This window comes from Misgurnus anguillicaudatus, unplaced genomic scaffold, assembly GCF_027580225.2.
Source record: "Misgurnus anguillicaudatus unplaced genomic scaffold, ASM2758022v2 HiC_scaffold_34, whole genome shotgun sequence".
Lineage (NCBI taxonomy): Eukaryota > Metazoa > Chordata > Actinopteri > Cypriniformes > Cobitidae > Misgurnus > Misgurnus anguillicaudatus.
Window position 1 is genome coordinate 2,426,186 of NW_027395284.1, and position 26,468 is coordinate 2,452,653.

General features: G+C 39.9%; 1 protein-coding gene, 2 long non-coding RNA genes and 5 other non-coding genes across 8 annotated transcripts; 7 read left to right on the top strand and 1 right to left on the bottom strand.

Moving 5' to 3' along the window:
* Positions 1-1,694: 1,694 nt before the first annotated feature.
* On the top strand, positions 1,695-3,882 carry LOC129436785 (uncharacterized). Its single transcript, XR_008641940.2, has 7 exons — positions 1,695-1,851; positions 2,077-2,119; positions 2,313-2,364; positions 2,584-2,653; positions 3,317-3,359; positions 3,547-3,598; positions 3,774-3,882. It is a non-coding gene; the product is annotated as an uncharacterized lncRNA (long non-coding RNA).
* LOC141363436 (small nucleolar RNA SNORD49) lies at positions 2,166-2,242 on the top strand. The gene has a single exon (XR_012368927.1). It is a non-coding gene; the product is annotated as a small nucleolar RNA SNORD49 (small nucleolar RNA).
* LOC141363433 (small nucleolar RNA R38) lies at positions 2,406-2,476 on the top strand. The gene has a single exon (XR_012368924.1). It is a non-coding gene; the product is annotated as a small nucleolar RNA R38 (small nucleolar RNA).
* LOC141363434 (small nucleolar RNA SNORD49) lies at positions 3,168-3,243 on the top strand. Its single transcript, XR_012368925.1, has one exon. It is a non-coding gene; the product is annotated as a small nucleolar RNA SNORD49 (small nucleolar RNA).
* On the top strand, positions 3,398-3,474 carry LOC141363437 (small nucleolar RNA SNORD49). The gene has a single exon (XR_012368928.1). It is a non-coding gene; the product is annotated as a small nucleolar RNA SNORD49 (small nucleolar RNA).
* LOC129436982 (small nucleolar RNA R38) lies at positions 3,635-3,705 on the top strand. The gene has a single exon (XR_008642039.1). It is a non-coding gene; the product is annotated as a small nucleolar RNA R38 (small nucleolar RNA).
* Positions 3,827-26,115, bottom strand: LOC141363314 (fas-binding factor 1 homolog). The gene is made up of 30 exons (XM_073865950.1): positions 25,635-26,115; positions 25,251-25,278; positions 25,127-25,177; positions 24,969-25,044; positions 24,632-24,692; positions 24,254-24,304; positions 22,765-22,891; positions 22,603-22,683; positions 22,403-22,447; positions 22,187-22,312; positions 21,997-22,117; positions 21,778-21,923; positions 21,600-21,696; positions 21,075-21,497; positions 20,927-20,989; positions 20,781-20,833; positions 19,495-19,595; positions 19,124-19,243; positions 18,697-18,797; positions 15,299-15,505; positions 15,046-15,153; positions 14,810-14,949; positions 14,595-14,713; positions 14,250-14,372; positions 9,416-9,601; positions 9,102-9,278; positions 8,883-9,020; positions 5,448-5,553; positions 5,266-5,369; positions 3,827-3,981 (listed from the first exon to the last, which is right to left on the bottom strand). The coding sequence occupies exons 1-30, from the start codon at positions 25,635-25,637 to the stop codon at positions 3,901-3,903; spliced, it is 3,363 nt and encodes a 1,120-aa protein (XP_073722051.1). The 5' UTR covers positions 25,638-26,115; the 3' UTR covers positions 3,827-3,900.
* Positions 5,464-24,775, top strand: LOC141363315 (uncharacterized). The gene is made up of 3 exons (XR_012368863.1): positions 5,464-5,579; positions 22,789-22,867; positions 24,611-24,775. It is a non-coding gene; the product is annotated as an uncharacterized lncRNA (long non-coding RNA).
* Positions 26,116-26,468: the final 353 nt, after the last annotated feature.

The following is a 26,468-nucleotide window of genomic DNA, read 5'->3' on the forward strand; positions in this document are numbered from 1 at the left end:
TTTTGAGCGAAACCTCCGTTGCAAACCTGAATAAAAATAAATCACTTTCACTTTGAAAAGATGCGCTGTCACATTAAATTCAGCTCTTACTGATTTAAAATTTAACTCAATGATGGCTTAGACCAGTGGTGTCAAACTCAATTCCTGGAGGGCCGATGTCCCTGCAGAGTTTAGATCCAGCCCTAATCAAAAACACCTGATGCGTTTAATCAAGGTCTTCAGGATTACTAGAAACTTCCAAACAGGTGTGTTGGAGTTGGTTGGAGCTAAACTGTGTAGGACACCGGCCCTCCAGGAACTGAGTTTGACACCCCTGGCTTAGACAATTCTCCTATTTCATGTTTAGGGTTGTTTATTTAGAAAATAATATTTTTAACTACGCCTATTAAGTTATTGTCCGTCTTAGAAATGCAATAGTTGTTAGCGGTCGCTATGCTAATATTTCCTTAAATAAAGCCCTTGCTGTCCTTTTGTATTAACACAAATATTTTTCATTTTTCATAAAACATACAGTTTGAGGATCAGCATGAACGCTTTTTAGTGGCATGTGAGATCTTACCTTGAAATGGCAAACTGTAGGGCTGTCGATTATTTGTGGTAACTTTGCATAGCAAACCCACCAAACTGATCCCAAACCAAAATGTTGCCTACCCACCCAAATCCATACCCGCACAATCAAATTAAAAACCACCAGAACTGCCAAATATGTAATTGCATCTACTAGGTCATGTTTGCACGCTGTTTTTTAAAAGTGTCTCAATTGTACTTAACACAAAGTCATTTACAGTAGTTTTATATTAATTTACTTTACATTTTACTACAGTGTTAATAACTAAACATGTACAATTAAAAAAACGGAAAAGTGCTGACGGTGGGGCCCCCTAGCGTACTCATGGGCCCATATGCCTGGCATACTCTGAACCCCCCCTAACGGCGCCCCTGGGAGCAGCGCTCCTCTAATTAAAAAAAATCCAGCTAAAACCATGAGCTAGTAGCTGGTTTTAGCTGGTTTAAGGTAGTAGCTGGTTTAAGATCGTCCAGATGGTGTGTCAACTCATTTGGCCTTTTAGCCTGACCAGCTAAGTCCAACTAGACCAGCTTAAAAAAACAGCTGGGAGACCAGCTAAAACCAGCTCACGAGCTATGCTGGTTTTATCTGTTTTTTGTCAGGGGGGGGGGGATTTCAGATAAAGTCAATATGTGGAAAACACATGCACATGATGTATTTTCCTTGGGTTTCTTACTCTTTAATTAACAGAAACTAGTGCTGTCAAAACATTAATTATTAGATTTATCCCAATTGGTTGGCAAGGCAAATTAAATATTTATAGGAAGAGTTATTATTGGGATTGTTATGCAGAAAAATCTGTATGTAAATGTAAAATTCTGCATTTGTGTTGTGAAAATACAACACATGACTAAAAAAACAAACAAACAAAAAACACTTTCTAAAACTTGTTTGTTTAGAAAAAAAATTGTTTTCACAAAAAATATCTCTGACTTGAATTTCAACACAATAATTTAATCAATGAAAGTAGATAAGCAAATAACACATCAGAATAATATTAGAAATTTATATTACGAAAATTTTTAAAATATGTATTTATTTGTTATTATTTGAATTACTTTTATTTTGTAGATGCTTAACTTTCCCAGCGCGCAGACGTCAGATTGTCACGTGGGTTGTGACGCACGCAAGTATATAAAACCGCATGCGCGCCCTTCCTAGCTCTCTTTCTCAGCACGCGGCTGTTTGCGTGCATTGTTGAATAAAAAAATCTAACCAAATTATCGCATGATGTATAACACACGAGGGTCTGATCACGCAGCGTCCAGACCACCATGAGACATGTAAGTAAAGTGTTTGGCGACTTCCGTAAGTTAACGTTTTCGTAAAAAAAGATTCAGAATCTGTTGTGCAGAAATGGCGTGCCATGTGCTCGTGCAGTACAATCAACCATCCATAAATCCATACGTTTATTATTATTTTAACCTAATAAAGTATTGTGTAGATTATATTTATGCAATTACACAATTGTTAAATGCTACATTTGATGTTGAACTGTTTCTTTACAGGTGCTCTTCAAGATCTGCACGTGAACACTTGAGTGTTGATCAGGTAAACATCAGCTTAAGTTCTTGTTTTTTTTTTTAAAAAAACGCTTTCCAAGGATGAAAACGCTACATAGGAAGTGCCGTCTTATGCGATAACTGACGATAGCAAAGCAAAATTATTCTGAGGAAACTAAAGCAAAGCAAAGGCTTAAACTGTAACCATCAAACCTGTCTGACTTCAGCTTCTGTTCTTACAGATTGAAGTGAGACCTTCTGCTGGAGCTGTTCGGGGTGTTTGGTGATAAACTGGTACGTATGAGTCAATTCAATGTCCATAAAAAGGTTATTTTTGCAGCCTGTGATGAAAGAAGTTATCCCTGTCTGAAAATAATGTGTGGACCTATGGTAACCTGAGGCTTGTACAGATTATTCGTGTTTAATGTTTTAAATGACTTGTTCACTAATGGACTTATTTAATTCTTTTTAGGAATAAAGTACTCATTTTACTCGTCACTTGTCTTTTTGCAGGCTGGATGATATGAGTGATCTCGTGACCGCTTTACTCGCGCGAGTAAAAATGTTCACCGTTATTGAAGTGGTGAGTTGTATACTCTACTATCTTAAGCTTTTCTGGTACTTTTTGATTTCTTTTGAATTCAGACATATTTAAAGGCGGAGTCCACAATGTTTGAAAAACGCGTTGGAGAAGGAGACGGGCCGACTACCAAAACACACTTATAGCCAATCAAATCAAATCAAATGCCGGTTTGCGTATGTGTGGGGCGGGCCTATCAACAGAAGGTCCAGATTCTATTGGGGTAGGGGCGTGTTTGTTTAGGTGATTTCAAATATCAACATTGGCTTTCAAACATCATGGACTCCGCCTTTAAAGAGTTCACCCAAAAATGTTACAAGCCTGTATAAATTTATTTTCCAGTTAAACAGTTCGTGAGCACCATTCACTTGCATGGAATTTTTTACTACTATGGAAGTAAATGAGAAAAAAATTCGGGTGAACTATTTAAGGTAGAAAGTCCCTCTAATTCTGGCCCAAAAACCCCATACCCTACTTTAACCCCTGGCATATTATTCCCAATATGACATTGACTGTGTTCTGTGATGATAAACGCTATAGGAAGTGCCGTCTGATGCGAGAACTGACGATGGCAAAGCAAAATGATTCTGAGAAACACAATAATCTGCAATTGTTATGTACACAATTGTTAAACGCCACATCTGATGTTGAACTGTCTCTCTACAGGTGCTCTTCAAGATCTGCACGTGAACACTCGAGTGTTGATCAGGTAAATATCAGCTTAAGTTCTTCTGTGATTTAACAATTTCCAAGGATGAAAATGCTACATAGGAAGTGCCGTCTTATGCGATAACTGACGATAGCAAAGCAAAATTATTCTGAGGAATCTGAAGAAAAGCAGAGGCTTAACCTGTGACATCACCAAACCTGTCTAATTTTAGCTTCTGTCCTTACAGATTGAAGTGAGATCTTCCGCTGGAGCTGTTCGGGGTGTTTGGTGATAAACTGGTACGTATGACGGAGTCGGTTAAATGAAAAGGTTGTTACAGCCTGTGATGAAAGAAGTTATCCCTGTCTGAAAATAATGTGTGGACTTATGGTAACCTGAGGCTTGTAGAGATCATTCATGTGTTTATTGTTTTAAGTGACTTGTTCACTAATTGATTTATTTAATGCTTTTTAGGAATGAAGACACCCCACCGTGATGTGATGACAAATGGAAAGATGAGACAAAACTCAAATGCATGAATTTATTAAAGTATCAAAGTCATTTAATAAAGAGTATAAAACAATTTCTGATGTCCATGTGGTCATGTGTTTAAGATGGAGTTATATGAAGTTTTCTTCAAGGTCTGTAGGAAATATTGCTCCTCTTGTAAGAAGTCTCTGTCCTGTTAAAGACACAGTACATATGTTAGAATTTGTTTCAAATAAATGAGCACACGAGAATGTGATGCAGAATGCGTTCAACTATGACAGTAGCTACAAACTTTTGTAAACTAGGTTTCTTGTCTGGAACTGCTGTCAAATCGGTACAACCTTTCTATCATCTGATAGATGGTTACATTACAAAGAAATGTAATCTGAATCATTCTGCTCATTTGCATGCATTTGTAAATCTGCTAGTATCACTTGGTTCATTTTAAAAGTTTCTGTAAGGCACAAGGATCGGGTCACTTGGAGGTGTGAATATATAACATCGCCTAAAAACTAAAAGAATTGCAGGCATTTTACACGTGACCATGAATATTGCCCCATAAAGGCAAAAGACCTTAATCTGCTAGAGCAGGGGTGGACACTCCTGGTCCTGAGGGCCACAGCCCTGTGGAGTTTAGCTCCAACCCTAATCAAACCCAGCTAAAAAATCTAATTGAAGTCTTCAGGACTGTTTGGAAATTACATTCAGGTGTGTTCGATTAAGGTTGAAGCTAAACTCTGCAGGACTGTGGCCCTCGATGCCAAGGCAAGTCCTGTAGAGTTTAAATCCAACCCTGAAAAACCTCACATTTGTAAGGGTTGGGCTGTGTCCCAAATAGTCCCCATCCCCTAACTGATTACTCCCTACATTACTTCACTAATATAGTTAAGTCGAATGAGTGAACAAAACGAGAGTGAATTTGGACACTTGAGCTTGCCAGAAGTGCTAATAAAGTTTATATTCCCTTAAAGCAGGGGTGGGGAACACTGGGTCCTGGAGGGCCACTGTCCTGCACAGTTTAATTCCAACCCTAATCCACACCCCTGCTTAAAGGGACAGCACTTTTTTGGAAAATGCTCATTTTCCAGCTCCCCAGAGTTAAACATTTGATTTTTACCATTTTAAAGTCCATTCAGCTGATCTCCGGGTCTGGCGGTACCATTTTTAGCATTCATTGAATCTGATTTGACCATTAGCATTGCACAAAAAATAAGAGTTTCAATATTTTTTCTATTTAAAACTGACTCTTCTGAAGAAGTGGCATGTCCCTTTAAATAGTGCACTATTCAAGGGTATTTGGGGCTGTTTTGGACATGGCCTTAGTAATCTTGAAGACATTGATTGTCTTGTTCAGGTGTGTTTTATTAAGGTTGGATCTAAACTCTGCAGGACTGTGGCTCTCTAGGACCAAACTTGCCTACCCCTGCTTTAGCGAGTTAAAGTATTTTGCCTGTGTAGAGCAGAATATGGGATGTACCTTCTCAGCCGTGTACTTGATGAGGGCGAGTTTGGCGTGTAGTTCACCAGGTTGAGGATTCACAGCAGATGTCAGGTGTGTGCTACTTAATAGTGGAGAGAAATCTAACAAACACACACATAGAGAGATCATTAGTTATGTTTCAGTGATGTGAAGGTGAATGAACGATGATGATGATTTACCTGTGATTACAGGTGCTGTGTTGAGAGGAGTCACTGGAGGATTCAGTGGTAAACTCTGTCTCATTCTCTCTACGTCTCTGCGATGATCTGTCATTCTCAAACGCTCCTGAGAGAAAACACAGCGTGAACACAGTAAGTCTGATGATGATATCAATGAAAGAAAAGCTGTTGTAAGGGACAATCCTGCAGTACATCATAAACCAATCAAAATCTGCTTATATAGGTCAAGTCAGAGGGAAATTTTGTTCTGCACATTTCAGTCTTAACTGTTCAGATCCTCAAGTTTATTTGTTTATCTTGTAACATATATACAGTACCAGGGCTCCAAACTGCCACCAAATGGTCACATTTTGCCACCAAAATTTGAGAGTGTGCCACTGAATTTTACATCCAGTTGCACATGTGCGACCAGTAAATTTGACCTTTATTTGTGATGTTACACTGAATTTAAAAACAGCACATTGTACTTTCTGCAAATATCATTAAATGTATGTATTAGTTATACAGTGGAAATTAGTAGAAATGTGAATATTTGGTTAGCATGTTGATTAACAGTGTGTGCCCCTAAATTTTCTGGTTGTGCCCCTAAAATTTTCAGTTGGGGCCACCGTGCTCCTAGTGAAAAAAGTTAGTCTGGAGCCCTAAGTACATATTATTAAATTGTTTGTCATGATCTAATTTTTTTAATCTCTTGGAGAAACTGAATGTTTAAAAATTTGAAATTACTTTTGTAGACCAAAATACTTGTGCCAAACATATTAATCTCTTTCATTAGAAAAGTAACATTTTATTGGAGCTCAGAATAGATGTGGACACCTTTAAAGGGGACAGAAATTGAAAAAACATTTTCCCTTGTCTTTGTTGAATAATGGTAGTCTTCCCGCATTCACAAACATACAAAAAGTGCTAGACATGCTAAACATCTCAGTCTCATAGAAATTCCTCTTTTAGAAATGTCATCCAGAAAACGGCCCAATCTGAAAAACTGATGCTTATGACATCACAGGCATCTTACTGCCCCTCCACTTTAAAATAATTGGCTACATTTTCTGAGTGGCAGCAAAGTCAGCCAATCAGTAATGAGATTGCAAGTTAAGCCAGTAGGGGGAGCCAAATGGGTGCAAAACCACTTGTTTAAAATCCCCCACCCTAATAGAGCTATCTGAGGCTGTTTTCACATATACACTGTTTAGGTCGGCCCAAATGACGTGTCGCTCCGAGTACGGTGCGTTTGGGTCAGTGTGAACACAACAGCCGCACTCGGGTGCGCACTAAACGGCCGCTCCGGGACCGCTCTAAACAGGTGGTCTCGGAGCGGCTGTTGCCGAACTCTGGGGCGACCCACCTGTGGTGTGAACACTGCTGGACCTCGGGCCGAACCAAATACAGGAAGTTCTCCACATGTTTGAGCCACTGGGCTTCCGTTCCGTTGTGACGTGATCCGGGTGTTATATTGTGGGTTAACAACAAACAAGCCAATCCTGGTCCGTTGCATAGAGATTCGCTGTCTCCTTTACGTTTGAGCTGATGATTTTATAAATGCATAGCTGTCCTCCACACACAAATAGTGACATTACGGGCTTTTTAGCAAACGGCTCCGTGAGAAAGGCTTTAATAGAACAGCTATGCAACTTCACGTTAAAGCAAAGAAACTTCGCAAAGACGTGCATCGTTTATCTCCACATCTTGATAGCTGCGCTCTCCCTGTCAGGCTGGTTGTCGTGGAAACGTGGGGGTGGTCATGAGACGGTAAGAGCTGTCAGAGCCAATGACAGCGCTTACCGTTGTCACATGGTGTACGGTGCAGCATTTCGAGTAAAGTAAAATATATATATATATGTGAAAAATGATACAATGTATTTTGGTGCGCTCCGAGGCCGCACCACGGTGCGCACCAACATATGTGAAAACAACCTGAGAGAGGTTTTTAGGAAGCTTCTAAGGCATTACAGACCCAAACAAAAAATTTTTGTCTACATGTCACATCATAGAACAAGGATAAATACTCCGTTCAATCATTCTATGGCACCTTTAATATTCTGTAAAACTCATATCGGTGAGAACTGTAAAACCTTAGGAAGGTGTTTGATCAAATGCATAGAGTACAAATTTTACAAAAATTGTGGGGCGTACACACCAAACGCGAATTCAACGATATACGCGAGTAGATTACATACAAAGTCAATGCAAAGATGCGAACTTGTGCAGGGCGATGCGAATGACATGGATTGGAAGGCGCGATTGGCACCAAAACACGCACTATTTGCCTCAACGCGCCTCATTTGCGCATGATGAACATATTCAACTCAAGTGAAAAATTGGTATGACACAAAGTTAAATCCCACGTGTAATCTAGAGCTAGGAACGCAATGCTTTGCGTTTGGTGTCTACGCAGCATTAGTCAAAACATAATTAAAGAGTTAAAAACCCTATAATGGGGCATACACACCAAACACGAATTCAACATTTTGCGCAAGTACATTACAGGGTGATACGAATGACACTAATTGGGTGGCGCGATTGCTGGGAAAACACGCGCTGTTCGCTCTAAGCGTGTCTTTGCGCAAGATGAAAATATTCAACTCAACCGAAAAATTCAGATGACACGAAGTTAAATCCCACAAGTAATCTAGAGCAAGAAACACGATGCTTTACGTTTGGTGTGTACGCAGCATTAGTCAGAAAATAATTGAAGAGTTCAGATGCAAAACCCTATAATAGGGTATACACACAAAACGTGAATTCAACGATTTGTGTGAGTAGATTAGGTACAAAGTCAATACGAATAAACGTGAACTTGCGAGGGGCGATGCGAATGACGTGAAAACACGTTATTTGCCTCAAATGCATCTTCGTGCAAGTTGAATAAATTTGCTTGTGAATGAGCAATTTGTTATCAGACTCTTTTAATGGATTTTGCCAACAAAACAGTTTTTTTTCTGAACAGCCCAAGGCCGGGATTAAGCAGATTTGAAGTGAAAACATTTGATGAATGTATAATACGTGCTGAGAGCATTCGGTTATTAACATTCTCATTTTTGACGGAGGTGGCCTTGAGCTAAATCCGCCTAATCCCGTCCTCAGGCAATTCAGAAATACCGTTTTTTTTAGGCAGAATCAATTAAGTGTCTGTTTAAACAATGCTCATTTACAAAAATTCATGCCAGATGCAGGTAGCGGGTTTTGCATTTGGATTCTTCATAAATACATTTTAAAGAGACACCTCACATATTCAAGCAATGTCCATCTATACCCATTTCCAACAAAGTGCATATTTTTGTTTTAACTCACCTGTATTGTTTGCGTGTGCACCAGATTGTGATGTAACAACAAAGCAGTGCAAGTAGCATACAAAGTGTTTTTTTTGGGTGTGTTAAATATCGTATTGCTGGCTAAGAAAATCAATATAACATCATATCGTGTATTGTTTATAACCTGTTGTAAGCTTTGCTGTTGTTGGCGGAGTCTCTCCATCTGTGTGTGAATGTTGTGTAATCTGCTCTGGTGTTCGGTCTCCACCTGTCTGGCCTCTCGCAGCGCTCGCTCTCCCTCTTCAAAGCGTTCAGACGCCAGCTGTAAGACAAACTCTGTGTACTGTAGATCATGATCATATACATACAGACAGACTGCAATCATTCACGTGTAAGGTTTTACCTTACTGAAGCTCTCCACCTCCTGTGCTCGTGTTTTGAGTTGTAACGCAGTCGTGCTGAGTTTGTCTTTATCTCTCTCCAGCTCCTGTCTTAATTTCTCCAGACTGTCTCTCTCTTTCTGCAGCGATTCCTCTTTCTGTTTCAGCTCTCCAGCACGTAGTTTCAGCTCGGCCTGCTCCTGAGCACACAAAACATTTACGCTGTTTAAAAAGTGATACCTCTTAAGCATTTAAAGATTTTTTTCATCCCACTGTCACAGAAGTGTAAAGTACAGTATTGTAGTGTAAAGAGCGCCCTCTGATGGTGTGGTGTTACCTGTGCCATACTGATGATGGATCCCTCTCTGCTCGCGTCCCTCTCTAGGGCTTTACTGGCCTCTCTCTCCGCTCGCTCCTGTCGAATCTTCTCCTGCGCGTGAAAGTGACTCCACTCCCCTGCCAGTTTCCTGCGTTCCTCAGCACAGTGCTGCATCACAGACTGTTGTTCATCCAATAGAGTGCTCTGACAGAGAGAGAGAGACGGATAAACTATCCATGGTCTGAGCTGGTGCAATTGAGTGGAGGCAGGCACTAATGTGCATATTTACATAAAGATGGTTTAATAATAAGCATTGTATACATTATATAGTACACATTTGACACAATAACATTAGCTCAGTGTAGTTTTCGCTACGCTTTAGCTATTATTTAGACTAAAGTAATCTACTTCTTGTTTATTTAGCTTGGTATAAAAAATAAAGTTAAGTTTGTTCCACGAAATATGTTTGTTTATGTGGTTACTGCTGAAACTGTCTATATTGTTCGAGCTGGTGAGATTTAGCGGAGGTGAGGACTAACGCGCCCATTAGTATCTATAGGCTGAGCTGGTGTGATTCAGTGGAGGCGCAGACTAACGCGCGCATTTATATCTATGGTCAGAGTCTGTGCATTTCAGTTGAGGCGTGGACTAATGTGTGCATTTATATCTATGGTCAGAGTCTGTGCATTTCAGTTGAGGCGTGGACTTACGTGTGCATTTATATCTATGGTCGGAGTCTGTGCGATTCAGTTGAGGCGCGGACTAACGTGTGCATTTATATCTATGGTCGGAGTCTGTGCGATTCAGTTGAGGCGCGGACTAACGTGTGCATTTATATCTATGGTCGGAGTCTGTGCATTTCAGATGAGGCGTGGACTAACGTGTGCATTTATATCTATGGTCGGAGTCTGTGCGATTCAGTTGAGGCGCGGACTAACGTGTGCATTTATATCTATGGTCGGAGTCTGTGCGATTCAGTTGAGGCGTGGACTAACATGTGCATTTATATCTATGGTCGGAGTCTGCGATTCAGTTGAGGAATGGACTAACGCACGCATTTATATCTAGGGTCCAAGATGGTGCGATTCAGCGAAGGCAGGGACTAACAAGCATGTTTATACAGGGAACTACACTAACCTTTTCCACTGGTGGCACTTGCGCTACCAACTTTTTCAGTTACTGGCGCAAAAAATGATTTGGTCGCACATATTTTTTTCAAGTTATATTAAGGCGCTCTGGATAATAATGAACAATAATGAAACTGTATTGCATAAAGATATGCTTTTTATTTTACTTGCCATCTTTTAAACCACATGCCGCCTTGTTTTCTTAAACGTTGCAGTCAGTGTTTCCCACAGATCTGAAATTTACTTGGTGGTGGTAGCCGGTGAAAAGGGCAATCATTACCCACTGACAAATAATGGTCTACTATACATGTGACGTAGAACTAATAATGTGTGACACAACACAATACTTTGATTTATTGAAAATTAATATTAATTTCACATTATATTTCATCTAACCACCCCAAACTTTCTCTGCCATTAACAAAGCTGACACTGTTTGTCAAAGCACCACGAAAACACTTACTGTTTTTGCACTGATATGAAGCCATTAGACCCCTTTTATCAAACTCAATATAATATAATACAATACTATGTATAGTATATTAATAGACAGTGCAGGTCTATAGATTATAAATGTGACTGATGTTATGACTGATGTTATAATGGTAATAATTTCTATTAGATAGGCACTTTTACTGCTTCTGCTCTATCTTTCTATTTCTCTCTTGCCGATTTAAAAAGCTTAATCCACTCATTATTTCAAATTTAAAAGTCTATTTGCTGTCCCGGTGACAGACTTTACATTGCTTTGCTCGTTCAGTGCAATTGGCTTGACATTAGCATTGCTTTTGGCTACAATCTCTGTCCAAACTTAATATGGATATGGTTTTAGAAAAGATATGGTTTATTAATAATAAGATTATTAAAAAAATGTGATAAAGAAAATGCAGCGCGTGGTCGTAACAAGAACCATCGCCATAGAAACCGAAGGCACGCTAAAACTGCACTCGAGCTTTAGCGCGGTAGCGCTCATGGCCGTTTTCCGATCGACTCGGGTTATAAACACAATATTTATCAGACTAGGGACCCAAAGTAATTAAACTAGGACCTAACCGGACCCGACAGACCATTTAAAATATAAACCCGGAACCATACGGGTCCCGCGTCCTCAGTGAAGAAAGACCTCTGCTCAAGTTCAGAAACATGAAAGACACTGCGCTTGCGCCGCGTCGCACCTAATTCATTGAGAAACGGCTGAGCACGCAAACGCACACTGATAGGGAGAGACACGACGTGCTTTCACACAAAATGAAGCCAACGTGTTGAAGGCTCAGAGCACATTATAAAACGTATTCTTAAAATCCACATTTCTGTTTTAATAAATGCTCATAGTAAATCATAGCATATTGTCTAAAACATTAGGTAGCACATTTGCGACCCATTAAAAATTAGGGTCGCAACGGCAGTTCAAAAGGTCGCATATGCAACCATTTTGGTCGCAGTGTAGCTCCCTGTTATATCTATGGTGCGATTCAGTGGAGGGGCGGACTAATGCGTGCATCTGTATCTATGGTCAGAATTATATCTATGGTCGCTGGTGCGACTCAGCGAAGGCGGGGACTAATGTGCGCATTTAAGGCCCTGTCCCAAATGGCGCAATTCATGTGGACTTTCGGTCTCTTGGCCTTAAATTGCGCGTGCACACTTAGTCTACAAGTCCGTAGGGTGTCCCATCTGTCATTTTTACGCTTTGAAGTGTGCTCATCAACGCCTCCTTTGCCCCCTTGATGCGGTCTTCAGCGAAGCCCACACTGCAGCAGGCTTCGCGCACTTTACCAACCCAGAAGTACTTGCGAAAGAGCAATCAGACCAATCAGATGACGGAAGGGAGGAGTTCACGCTGACGGGCAACTTCTCTGCCTATTTCCGGTGTGACGCTCGAGTCTTTCCCAAAATACGACTCCGGTGCACCCACGACGTGGACTCGCATCAAGGGTCCCTAAAGTCTGGACTACATGATGTCATCAAAGGTTGGACTCTGAGGAGGACCAAAAGTCCGGAGTGTGCCATTTGGGACAGGGCCTAAATCTATGGTCCAAGATGGTGCGATTCAGCAGAGGCAGGGACTAATGCGCACATTTATATCTATGGTCTGATCCGGTGCGACTCATTGAAGGCAGGGACTAATGTGCACATTCATAGATCCACGTATACTTAATGAGGCAAGGTTGTAGAGTTACAACTAGGGATGCTCCGATCGATCGGCCAGAGATCGGTATCGGCCGATCACGGCATTAAATGACTCGATCGGCCCTCGTTAAATTTGCCGATCTCGTGAACCGATCTTTCTGTTTACTTTTGTCATCATATGGCTCCTCAATGCGGCTGCAGTTAGAGACCATTTTTACGCAGTGAGAGCATTTTTATAACCCGTGGCTCATGAGCGACGTGCAGATTTGCATTTCTCTCTTTGCCTTTACAGAGATATGTGTATTTTCTATGAGAACGCGGTCCGGTCCTAACAGCGCGACCCGTCTTCACATCCCCATCAAACAGCGTATACAACACATATCTATTGTGGACAATTGCATCCTCATGTCAAAAGTTTATTATTTGCATGCGTTTTAAAGTTTTGAGCGTTTAAACTTTAATTTTCCTCACAGCTGCTCTCGTCTGCATACACCCGCCGCGCGCACACACAGCAGCCTGTCATCAGTGCACGTGAACAGAGCGATCTCTGTCAAGTCTTAAAGCTACAGTAACCTAATTCATCTCTCAATAAAATCACTCTCTGCTCTTCACTAAAGAACTGTTGTACTTCATACGAATGCGTGTATATTTAATTCATACAGTAAAGACTGTGAAGTGTTTTCATTAGATTTTACAGACATACGCCTTTTTAAAGGCATATTAAATTTCTCTTTGCAGAAGAAATATTTGTTGTGCTAATTTATTTGATTCTCTATTAAAACAATAATATACCTAATTACTGCAAGTAATATAACAAAGGCAACATCTGTGGTTTTACTTCATCTAGAAAAAAAGTTAAAAGTTACAGTCATCAAAGAGCTTGCATATCAGCTTGAAAAATCGGTATCGGCATTGGTATCGGCCGATCACGAAGACAACAAATCTGTGATCGGTATCGGCCTGCAAAAATCCTTATCGGAGCATCCCTAGTTACAACCTATTTTAAAGCATGAATAAATTATTAGCACAAGAAACAACTTTTACATATGCTGTTTAAATGCTCAAAGATAAGTTAAAATTATCGAATATGGGAAACTTTAAAGCAACACTATGTAGTTTTTTTACCTTTAAATAATGTCTCTAAAATTATTTCAGTGATAGAACAACTTTTAACTGGACAAATTGTACTGTTGCTGCAACCTGAGCAGCCTCCTAGCTGCTACAAGCACACTCTGAAAGTGGCGGTGGAGGGTAGGAAACACAGCCCTGCCCCTCCCCCTGCCTGCAAAAGAGTGTCTGATACCAGGCACTGTTGCGCTTTTCAACCACATGGGGGAGCTGTAAGTCATTTTTACATGGAAACTACATAGTGTTGCTTTAAGTCTGATTTCCCAGGAAGTGTCAATTTTTTTACAAAAGCAAAGATTTGCATGTAAAATAACCTGCAATTATATATTTTAAACTAAGGTGTATATAAAGCGGCAGAAGTACTCCAAGTGCTCCAGATCAGTTACCTTTCGAGGTTTTATTCCAGATAGGATGCTCCCTATGATAGGATAGACAATTCCCTAAGTAGAGAGGAGACAGCGACTCACCTTTGCTCTTTCCAGCTCATCTCTCTCCATACTGAAGTGTTGCATCATGGTCCGTCTCTCTTCCTCGAGTGCTCGTAGAGCTGATTCAGCTTTCGCTTGCTCTGCTGTGACCCGCCAACGCTCCTGAACACACACACACAGACTTTACTCTAAACCTCTACATCAGCATAATGTCCGCTATATCACACACACAAAGCTGCCAAACTCTTTCTCCATCTCACAAGCACTTCAAAAGATTTACATTCATGATATTCACATTATATCAGCCGGTTCAGAGAAGCCCACCCCAGACTGGCCAGAATAATGTGCAATATTCGATGAGATTTGTGCTTTGTAGTTCCAGACCTTCTCCAGCTGTCTCTGCTGCTCAGCGAGTTGTGTGTCCATCCTAGTGATGACCTCTTTGAGCCGTGACCTCTCCTCGGTCATCTCTCTCTGCTGCTGACTCAAGCGATCCTGAAGCACTGACATCACAACACATCCAGCTGAATCTCACTGACCTTACAGCAAATATTTATTGCTTCACTGTATACAGTGTTTACAGTATTTAGTTGTGATACCTCTGAGCTGTTCGTCTCTCTGTCTCGCTCCGAGCTCCAAACCCTGAGCCGTGTTTTCGTGTGTGCTCTCCACACGAGACGACAGATCGCCCAGCCTGCGGGAGAACTGCTCCATCTGTTCAATGACCACCGTCAGAGACCTACAAACCCCGGAAGACCACACGGTTACCTTCATCAGAGTCACACAGAGCTCACGATCACTGTGTGTGAATCTCTCACGATGTGAGATACAGCACCTGGTCTGTGATGTTGCGCTGGTAACAGCATCGATTTCCTCATCTTTCAGTTTCTTCAGACGCTGAATCTGATCTTCATGATCTCTCTTCATCTCTAAGATTGACTTCCTGAGATACGAATGAATTAAATGATCATAAATCATCGGTTCAAATGGCTGTGTGGTTATATTGTAGTTTTACTGCGTCTGCGAGTATTATTTCTCTGTGAGTAATCCACACAGGATTGAGGTTTTTCGTGTGTAATGTACGTCACCTCTGCAGTTCTCGCAGTCTCTCCACCTCTCGGTCTCTGTCCTGTTGACATTGTGCCAGTCTGCGCTGGTGCTGCGCCTGCAGCTCTGCCCGTTCCTGTTCCACCATACGTGTGACAGCTGCCAGTCTCTCCATCAGGTCCTCGTTCTCCTGCCGAGCCCGCAGCTCTCGCTGAGCGACCGATTCCTCCAGGAGCTTCACACGAGCTCTGAGAGGTGACGACAACATGTGAAACATTGTGTGTGTGTGTAGTGCGTGTTATCTGTGTGTGTATGTTGTTTCTGTGGTGTTTGTGTGTTTTATCTGATAGAAAGTGCATTGTGTGTGTTACCTGTGTGTGTCTGTTTTATTTAGCAGTGTGTTATGTTTGTAACCAGTATGTGTTGTGTTGTTGGTGTTACCTGTATGTGTGTTTGTATTATCTGACAGTAAGGGTGTTGTGTGTGTTACCCATGTGTGTGGTGTGTTGTTTGCGTTACCTGTATGTATGTTGTGTAGTTTCTGTGGTGTGTGTTTTATCTGACAGTATGTGTGTAACCTCTATGTGTTGTGTTGTTTGTGATGTGTGTTTGTTTTATCTGACAGTAAGTGTGTTGTGTTGTTTGCGTTACCTGTATGTATGTTGTGTAGTTTCTGTGGTGTGTGTTTTATCTGACAGTATGTGTGTAACCTCTATGTGTTGTGTTGTTTGTGATGTGTGTTTGTTTTATCTGGCAGTAAGTGTGTTTTGTGTGTAACCTGTATGTACCGTGTTGTTCGTAATGTGTGTGTTTGTTTTATCTTACAGTAAGTGTGTTATGTGTGTAACCTGTATTTGTTGTGTTTGTATTATCTGACAGTAAGTGTGTTGTGTTGTTTGTCTCACCTGTGTGTATGTTGTGTAGATTCTGTGGTATGTGTTTTATCTGGCAGTATGTGTATTATGTGTGTAACCTGTATGTATTGTGTTGTTCGTGGTGTGTGTGTGTGTGTGTGTGTGTGTTTGTTTTATCTGACAGTAAGTGTGTTGTTTGTGTTACCTGTGTGTAGTTTCTGTGGTATGTATTTTATCTGACAGTAAGTGTGTTATGTGTGTAACTTGTATTTGTTGTGTTGTGTGTTTGTTTTATCTGGAGGTAAGTGTGTTGTGATGTTTGTTTTACCTGTGTGTATGTTGTGTAGTTTCTGTGGTATGTGTTTTATCTTACAGTAAGTGTGTCGTGTGTGTGTGTAACCTCATTGTGTTGTGTTGTTTGTGTGGTGTGTGTTTGTTTTATCTGACAGTAAGTGTGTTGTGTTGTTTGTGTTACCTGTGTGTATGTTGTGTAGTTTCTGTGGTGTGTTTTATCTGGCAGTAAGTGTGTTGTGTGTGTAATCTGTATGTGTTGTGTTGTTTGTGATGTGTGTTTGTTTTATCTGACAGTAAGTGTGTTGTGTTGTTTGTGTTACCTGTGTGTATGTTGTGTAGTTTATGTGGTATGTGTTTTATCTTACAGTAAGTGTGTTATGTGTGTAACCTGTATGTACTGTGTTGTTCGTAATGTGTGTGTTTGTTTTATCTTACAGTAAGTGTGTTATGTGTGTAACCTGTATTTGTTGTGTTTGTATTATCTGACAGTAAGTGTGTTGTGTTGTTTGTCTGACCTGTGTGTATGTTGTGTAGATTCTGTGGTATGTGTTTTATCTGGCAGTAAGTGTGTTATGTGTGTAACCCAGGGCCGGAGTGGGACTCATTTTCAGCCCTGGAGTTTCATGCCTTAGACCAGCCCACTTTAGTTCACGACTGACTATTAAAATAATATCTTTAAACCCTCAGTAGTATAAGTCTGCAGTAGTGCACTGTTCTCTGCAGCCTTGCAATTCACTGTATTTTTCAAATATATAATTTCATATTCCGTGCAAATGCAGTAAACAATTATAATTTTTGCCATAATCATGCAGCCCTACCATAAGACCATAATATTACTAAAGTAAACTTATTCAAAAACTAAAGGAAACAAATGTGTTTGTGTTTTCCTCTATTTCTATTTCTAAAAAATGGTGAGTCTTGAGATTAACTGTTGGGTTGATAACGTTTGGAAACCCCTGATATACAATACACAAGCAAGATTTATCAAGTATGCATTGGAAACAAATGGAAAAAATCTGTATCTTTTTTTTAGTACTTAGATCATGTCTATTGCTAAATAACGTAGGCCTATTGTGTTAAAAAAACATCATGGATATACTTTTGAAACTACTTTTTTCAAATAAACTAATGAGTTTTGCATCAAATAGATTTTTGTTCCTCTTGCAATAAACGATGAATAATGACTATTCATAGAGAATTCATCTATGACTTGGATAAAAAATACGTTTTGTAAATTCTTTTCCTTTTAGAGGCCAGCCCGTTTGTATTAAGACGCGCTCAAGTTTATTTAAAATATAATAGACGCGCGGCCGGACGCGCTCAAGTTTATTAAAAATATAGACGCGCGGCCGGCAAGCGCACTAAAAAGACGCGCTCAAGTTCATTTAAAATATAATAGACGCGCGGCCGGACGCGCTCAAGTTTATTAAAAATATAGACGCGCGGCCGGCAAGCGCACTCAAAAGACGCGCTCAAGTTTATTTAAAATATAATAGACGCGCGGCCGGCAAGTGCACTCAAAAGACGCGCTCAAGTTTATTTAAAATATAATAGACGTGCGGCCGGCAAGCGCACTCAAAAGACGCGCTCAAGTTTATTTTAAATATAGACGCACGGCCGGCAAGCGCACTCAATATAGACGCGTCTGAAACAAAACTCGTGTTCAAGTAAGCGCTTTGAAAACCAGAAGACAGCGGCACGTCCTGCGTTTCCCATGCGTTTTAGATGTCAATGAACCCTAATGCAAGAATTCTTCCAATAAGTGGTCGGGACTCGGGACACAATCAACTTGTGCATAAAGCGGCGAGGACATCTCTCACCCGCAAATACGCAACATCCCGGTGGCATGACAACACCGGCCCTCGTGGGCAAAAAAAAACAGACCAGCCCACCAGGAATCCTCCCGGTTCTCCCTATGGCCAATCCGGGCCTGGTGTAACCTGTATGTATTGTGTTGTTCGTGGTGTGTGTGTGTGTGTGTGTGTGTTTGTTTTATCTGACAGTAAGTGTGTTGTGTTGTTTGTGTTACCTGCGTGTATGTTGTGTAGTTTCTGTGGTGTGTTTTATCTGGCAGTAAGTGTGTTGTGTGTGTAACCTGTATGTGTTGTGTTGTTTGTGATGTGTGTTTGTTTTATCTGACAGTAAGTGTGTTGTGTTGTTTGTGTTACCTGTGTGTAGTTTCTGTGGTATGTATTTTATCTGACAGTAAGTGTGTTATGTGTGTAACTTGTATTTGTTGTGTTGTGTGTTTGTTTTATCTAGAGTTAAGTGTGTTGTGTTGTTTGCGTTACCTGTGTGTATTGTCCATGATGAGTGTGTCTTGTTTGTGTCTCTCTTGAATACTCTCTAACAGCATGTGTTTCTGATCTCTCTCCAGCTGTAAACTCCTCACCTGAGCACACAGATATGAAACATGTAGAGGTCATAAATGATGTTGCTCACTGTTTGAAACTGTGAACATAAATCATCTAACTTGTATGTGAATGCACGGATCATTCAAAGTAATATTTAAATTGTACCCACACACTGTCTGCATGAACAATTTTTAGGTGGAAGAAGAGTTTAGAGTGATCATTTATAATACACATTTAATTCATTGGTGTCTTTTAATTATATTAACAAAGTTGCAACAATCTATATGCTATTCAAAGTGTGTGTATTATCATTAATCAAGTTAAAATCACTGTAAGGCATGTGTCATAAACTGTGTGTGTGTACCTGTCCCTCCAGCTGTATGATTCGTGTCTGCAGTGATGTTATTAGGTCTCCAGATGTCTCATCTGTGTCTCTTCTGTTTCTCTGCTCCGAGCTCAAACCCCACAGCTGAGACTGAGCCAACTACACGCATACAATACAGCAAGTATTAAACATTATATCATGTTGTATCAGTGTTCTAGTTGAGTCAAACTTGAGTCTGAATCAAGACTAACACCAGAGATTGAGTGTCAAGACATCCAGCTTAATCTGGACTCAGACTCTACACTCGATTTTTGGTCTTGGACTCAAGTTTGACTCGGCTACAACACTTTGTTGTATGGGTGTACATGTATGTGTGTGTGTGTGTGTGTGTATGTGTGTGTATGTGTCACCTGTTGCTGTATCAGCAAATGTTGAAGATTATCTGCCAGTAAAGTTGTTTGAGTTTGACTCAGGGGTACAGCGCCATCTGCAGGTGATTTCTGCTGAAACACTGAAACATCACTTTACATTAAACTCACACATGAACACATTCACATCTCTGACCTGTATGCAGAAAAATATTAGTGGATGGATCTCAGAAAAGTCACAGGTTCACATAATAAATCTCTGCTCTACGTCTACACCAGTATATATACTGTGAGTACCTACACCAGACTGCTGGTGATGCTATAGTTGTCATGTTAGACGCTTCTGCTCAGCAACACAGGGTTCAAATTCCCTTATTTTTCCCTGACTAAAAAGCAGAATTTCCTGGATGATGTAGTGTACATCCTGAGTTTATAAAAATTTAGCTTAAATGCGTGAAATAAACAGTGCTTATAAACATCTGTTTAAATTGTAATCAGCGGAGGCTTGGACCTTGTATTCCTTACGTCAAAAGTTAACAAGCGGATTACATTTTGATAAATGTTGCATTAAATTTTAGTTTCCAAACAAAAATCCCTGCTATTCCATGGCATGGATAAAAAATTCCCTGACTTTCAATGTCTGGAAAAGACCTTTTCTAGGATATTCCAGAATTTCAAGACCCTTGGGAACCCTGGCAACAGTACAGGGGTCTCATTTATAAAACTGCGTAGGATCCTTACTAAAAGTTTACGTACGCACAAAAGCCAAAAATGGTGTGCTCCAAAATATATTAAGACTTAAAAAAAGCAATACTCCCCTTTATAAATCACAGATCACCTGCAAGTGTGCGTACATGAATCATCCTCAGATTCCACCCGGCAAGCCCATTCTCCCATTTAGTTTGTTTTTTTATAGATCGCAACCTTTGCGTGGAAACTGGCTTTCGCACGTTTCGAGCCCCGTTTTGTGCGTACGCATGCTTTATAAATGAGACCCCAGAACCGGTAAACAGAGTCTGAAGGGTGTGTTTTATACCCCATAAGTCAAATGACTGCATTACCACAGGTCAAGTAAATTCTGTTTGGGGTGAACTCTACTATATAGTAGAGTTACTATTAAACTATTAAACAGGAAGAGTAACCCAAGACTTGATGCAAGCTGAAATATTTCTAGTATGATGAACATCAACGTTGTGCACATTTGACAGTACTTAAAAAATCTTTGAATTAAACAGATAAAAATAGATTTTGGGACCCACTGTGCATGCAACATTCAGTAAAAATATGTATGAAATCAGAAGTCAAATAAAATAGTGTTTTCACTGTACCAGGATTATGTTGATCTTCCCTGCTTGTGTTGGAGATGCCAGAAGAATCCATGCTGAGAAATACACACACATTATTTTATTACAGGCTTTTACAACAAAACAACACACAAGTTTTATTTTTATTGCGTACACCAGAGTTTGTGTACCTGGGCTCTTGGTTTGAGACGGGACGTTCATCTGGTCGTCTGCGTGAGATATCTTGCTTGGAGCTGAAAACACGATTTCATCAGTTTGTGACGGTCACAGATCAATACTGTAGTGTAAGGAGATTCATTTTGGATTGAATATTTTCACCTGATGATTGTGTTTGGTTTAACATCCTCCCTTGATGAACCTTCTTGTTTTATCTCCCTCTCCTCTGATTGGCTGATTAACTGTGTTTTTTTACGACTCAGTGCTCCAGAGAGCCAATCATCTTCCTCGTCCTCCTCTTTCTTCTCTTGTCTCCTGTTGGTTTGAGGAGAGGAGGGTACGGCTGGCGGTTCTGCCGTCTTTGTATCAGGCGTATCTTGGCTAGAAGTTTTTTTTAAGGGAGACACTGATGGTTTCAGGGTCTCTGAGGGGATTTGTTTGGGCTCCTTGTTCATCTTTGGTTCTTCCTCCTCCTCCTCCTGTTTTAGACCGAGCCAATCTGATTTGGGTCGGGCGGCTCGTGCGGATGTGGAGGGTTTGGGTTTGTGTTCAGGAGAGTGAGCGCTCACGTCTTCAGTCGAGAATCTGAAACGATTCAAATTTTTGTTAAATGAAGAAATTTATAGGAGATCCACATCTAAAACATTAAATCTCAAAGACTGTAGCGGCAGTTTTATGTCCATTGACCTGACAGATTGTCTTCTGGACTGACGTCCCTCAGGTGTAGAAGCCATCGTTGGCTGGTAAGAGCCAAAAGTCACGTCCTCCTCGTCCAACACAGAGCCTAAAGAAACGGGACAAATTTTAATTTGGGGTTTTAATTTAGAGGTGGCACAAAGACAGCTAAAGTCCAGTGTGATGTCACCTTTCACTGCTGAAGGTTTCTCCATCTGGTTTTCAGGCACTCGAGTCTCTTTCTTCTCTCCTGTGACGGGTCTCTCCAGAAGACGAGGTGATGTTCCTCTGCCTAAAATCTCATCCAGTCTGGTACGGGCTCTCTGAGGAGCTTCACTGTTTATTGAGGAGAGAGATCTGTTACTTAAAATCTTTTAACATGAACAACCCATTGAACATTTGTCTGTACCTCTCTTTTTTCTGTATCAGTCCATTTCCTTGTGTTTTGGGTGTCTCTTCAAAGCCCAGAGCATCCATTAGGTCATCTTCTTCGTCAAACATGAGATCGTTCTTCCGTGTCGCACCAGCAGCTGAAGTATAAACGCGTATTAAAGAGGAAATCATCCTTCAGCTTTATCTACTGATGTCGTACTTCTCACCTGTCTCTGTTTTGTGGGACACAGCGGGTGAGGAAGAGGAGGTCGCCTCAGTTTTATTTGTCTTTTTCTGCCCCTGCTTGGGCTCCAAGTCATTCAGCAGATCATCTAAGGAATTGTCGATGTTATCTGTGTCACATAGAAATCAATCAACATGTTTAACTTAATATTTTTCAAGGAGTTGCTTCTGTAGGTTCCTGAACTGTACAGTTTTGATACCTTTATCAGGAGGAGGCTCATCAAGACCTCCACCTTCATCATCATCTGAACCATAAGCAGCATGAGAATGGAGCAAATAAAAATTATTTCTCAATACTAACTAAATAAATAACTTTAATGTTTAATCATAAAGCTATCAAACATGGACCACACATCAAACAATAAAGTTAGACAGCATGTTTCATCTGATTTTTACTTACCAAGGAAGCTGAACTTCTTGTAACTTCTTGTTGTGGATGCTGGGGCAGAACTGGGCTTCTTCTCCTCAGGAGCAATTTTGTCTGCAAACATATTTTCAATGTTTTACAAACTTATACATAAAGTCCTATCATTTGTTAAGGCTTTTTAAAACTATCACTTACACAAAGTTTTGGCCTTGTCTCCAGATTTGGAAAGTTCTTCTGCTCTTCCCGAGTCTTTCCTCTGAACGGGAGCTGAACTTGGTTTCTTCTTGGAGCTAAACAGGTCAGCGTCCATGTCATCTATGTTCTGTAGTAAACAAAATTAAAAGTGATCAGAATTATATCTGCTTTCATCAAATGTGAAACGTGTGATATGTAAACATTTTTAAATGTTTGTAAATATTTTTAAATAGGGCTGCCTAATAAAAAGTCGCAACTAATAGGTTGCAGAATAAAAAAATTGTTTACATAATATGTGTGGGTGCACTGTGTATATATAAGTACCATGGGGCAACCTTACGGTCTTTTTCTTGAAGCTAGCACAGAAATGACTTAAACTAAAATTCATCTGTAGACCTCCATGTTAAAATATAACTTTTCAGCAGAAATAAATATTTACAGACTGGTACAAAAAGTGGTTTTGGTCTATATAGCTAATTTGGCGCTTCATAACAACTGTGAGGGGGGTGAATGTTTTTTGTAACTCATCAGTTTAAATTATATTACAAGGGTGCACTGAATTTACGTTTTCGTGACCACGCGCACAGCAACGTGAAGTGGATGCGTAATGTCGAATGAGAAAATACGAGTTAAGGTTGTGCGCTCAATCTGCACAGACTCCTTAAACTTCGGCAGCAAATAAGGTGACTAACGTTATAAATTGTAAAACATAACAATAGCTGGATTGAATTTCATTTACTGCGACCCTGTGTCACAGACCCCCGTCACCCCTCATTTTCAGAAACTCAACGGATGTAGACGAATCACAAGAATTACCTATTTTGGATCAAAAACGGCAAATTTCGCCGAAAGGTGACAAGTTTGCACCCCTGATATTAAACTTGTTAAAGTTGTGCATAATTAAGAGCGTGGCCACTTGAGTGATGGGTAAACTGTTTGAACCATTGTCGAGCTAGGCGGGCGTAGTTTCAGCAACCCATGCCCCTCCTCTTTACCCATTTTTGGTTATCTGCAAGTGACGCACACGGTGACGCAATGCCAAGATGGTGACGGCAGGCACCACCAACTATTGGCTTCAAAAGAGCTCTTCACAAACCTACGGGTTACGTCACAAACACTACGTCCATATTTTTATAGTCTATAGCTGTGTTTTCATTACCATTTAAATTGCACAAATTGACATTGCGAATTGAAAATGTGGTTTTGGTTAGAGATGGGGTTTGGGTTACAAGGATGTCTGAAATTTAACAAAGTCGTTTTAACCCAAACCCCAAGCGATAATGTTAAAAAAATTTATAAAAAATGAGAAAACAATACATAAAATGACATGAAAATGAAAGTCATGCTAAGGACATGAAAAACTATTTAAAGAAATTTGTGCCGAGTAACACAAAAAGCAGAAAATCATGTCCATGAACAAGAATAAATAAATCAAATATTTTGTTACTATACCAAGACTTGCCTTGAGATGGGGTTGGCATATATTTACCTTCATACTGTCCAGTAAAGCAGCAGGATCAGCATCAGATACATCAGAACCCTGAGAAACAGCCAATCATAATTACATTACATCATACTTCAAAAGAAATCAGCCAATCACAATACACAGAGACAATACATCACATTTCAATCAATCAAAATGTACTTATATAGCACTTTTTACAATGTTACATTGTTTCAAAGCAGCTTTACGTATTACATGACACTTCAGCATATGTGAGGCAAATCACAGTCTGGTTTTTAGTTTAATGACTTATTTATCAGACCAATTTATCAAGAAAGTCAAAGTGTAATAAGTTTAACTTTTTATAAAGGTGAATGAATGAATAATTTTCTTTCCTTACAGGTTTTGTATAGCGTTTCTCACCTCATCTGTATTCACAGCCTCTTCAGCCAGTTTAGTGAAGAAATCATCATCTAACATTGACCTGAAACACAACACACACAGTTATGATAAGAGCTGTGATTGAGAACTGAAGATGTTTTAGCTCTGTTTACTGCCTCACATCATCTCTCAGACTGCTGGTGTTTATTAAAAATGCTTCATGACAAACATCTATTTGTGCTAATGCAGGCTGTCCAACACAAGCTACATGCGTATTAGATTAAAACCTGACTGAAGGTCAAAGCAAGTGTTTCCCATGAATGATTTGGTCGCTTATAACCAATCAACCATTCAGCAGCATGTGTATAGTAGCGCTTACCTCTTCCCACTGCGTGATGCGAGGATGCCTGCAGGTCTGCTGGATCCGGCAGTTGGAGATCGGACCTTGACCGGGCCTGTTGAACACAGAAACTTACTTTAAAATAATTCAGCATATTTAAGAAGAACTGACATTTATATCCAGAAAGAGACTCATACCATCATCATTATCATCTCCCAGAAGATCTCCTAACACATCATCTATAGAGCCTGAAAGAAAGACACAATTACAGTTAATTCAATAAAATACTAGCATTAGAGATATATTTAGTACAAGACTTACCTCGAAGCCCCTTTTTCTGTTTTGAACTCTGCAAAAGATGAATATGATCAAACTTCAATTTATCAGACTTTACAACAACAACGTTATGCATGCTAAATAGCAATAACACTGTATAACTGCACACTGTTCCCCAAAACAAGTAAGTACTAATAATACATACTAACCTGCACATTACTTATTACATGTTTATGTCAACTGGGCTACGATTTAGTTTAAGGACACAATTGATCAATCATAAATTAACCTTTCAGCTAACTTACCAACCCATTACTGTAAATTATTACTTGTTTTGTATGCAATATGTTACAGTGTACTTCATTTTGTTATTGATCTGTATTATGCACTTATGTTATACTTGATAAAAACAAGGAAATATATTTTTACCATGTCACACAGTTCTCAAATCTGTGCCTGTGCGCGTCCGCGTAACCAATGGAAACCGGCACAAAAACCGAAACATGCACGAGCTCGTCGAGACCCCGATCAGCTGATCGTCAATAAAATCCTAATCTTAAACCATAAGGGATTCGGATTCTCATTTTGGATATGAACTTAATCATAGAACCAATCTGAGGATTCGGATGGAAAATAAGAAGCTCGTTCTGGCTGTGTTCTGGACGAACACTTTCTTGATGAATCAAACCTCGCGAATATCTGCACACTGTACTGTTGAATAAAGCGACACTTTAAGTTAAGAGAAATAAACAAAACACTTATTTAATTTACAGTATTTTGCGCTGCGGTGCTTATGTTTGCCCTCTACAGGTTTGAAATCCATTGAGCCCCTGACGTGCTTCCTGTTTACAACACGGAATTCTGGGTAGTGTAGGCAATGTAAAAGTTCGGCGTAAGAATTTATGTGTTTAGAAATTTGTAGAATATTTTTAGAAATTGTAATTTCTTCAATTGGCGTAGAAAAAAATAGATACAACCATGGTTTTGCTACAGTTAAAAAACATGGTTACTGTAGTAAAACCGTGGTTACCACAAAATAATAATAATAATAATAAATAATCAATACACAAAAAACATGTTTACTACACTTTTATTACAAAAAAAAAAAACCATGGTTAATTTTCGTAAGGGTATTGGCCGTGCCAAATTCTTCTGCTCTATTTGTTGGCAACTCAGTGATGTACATTTATCGCCACAATACAGTAGCCTCAGGTTTTCTCTAACTTCTGCAGTTTTATACGTACAGTTTTATACCTACACGTG

Coding starts and splice junctions, on each gene's coding strand:
- LOC141363314 (XM_073865950.1), bottom strand. Junction 24,693..24,968: donor GCATCACGCAGTGGGAAGAG/GTAAGCGCTACT, acceptor GTTGTGTTTCAG/GTCAATGTTAGATGATGATT. Junction 14,714..14,809: donor GAGAGACGAACAGCTCAGAG/GTATCACAACTA, acceptor TTGTGATGTCAG/TGCTTCAGGATCGCTTGAGT.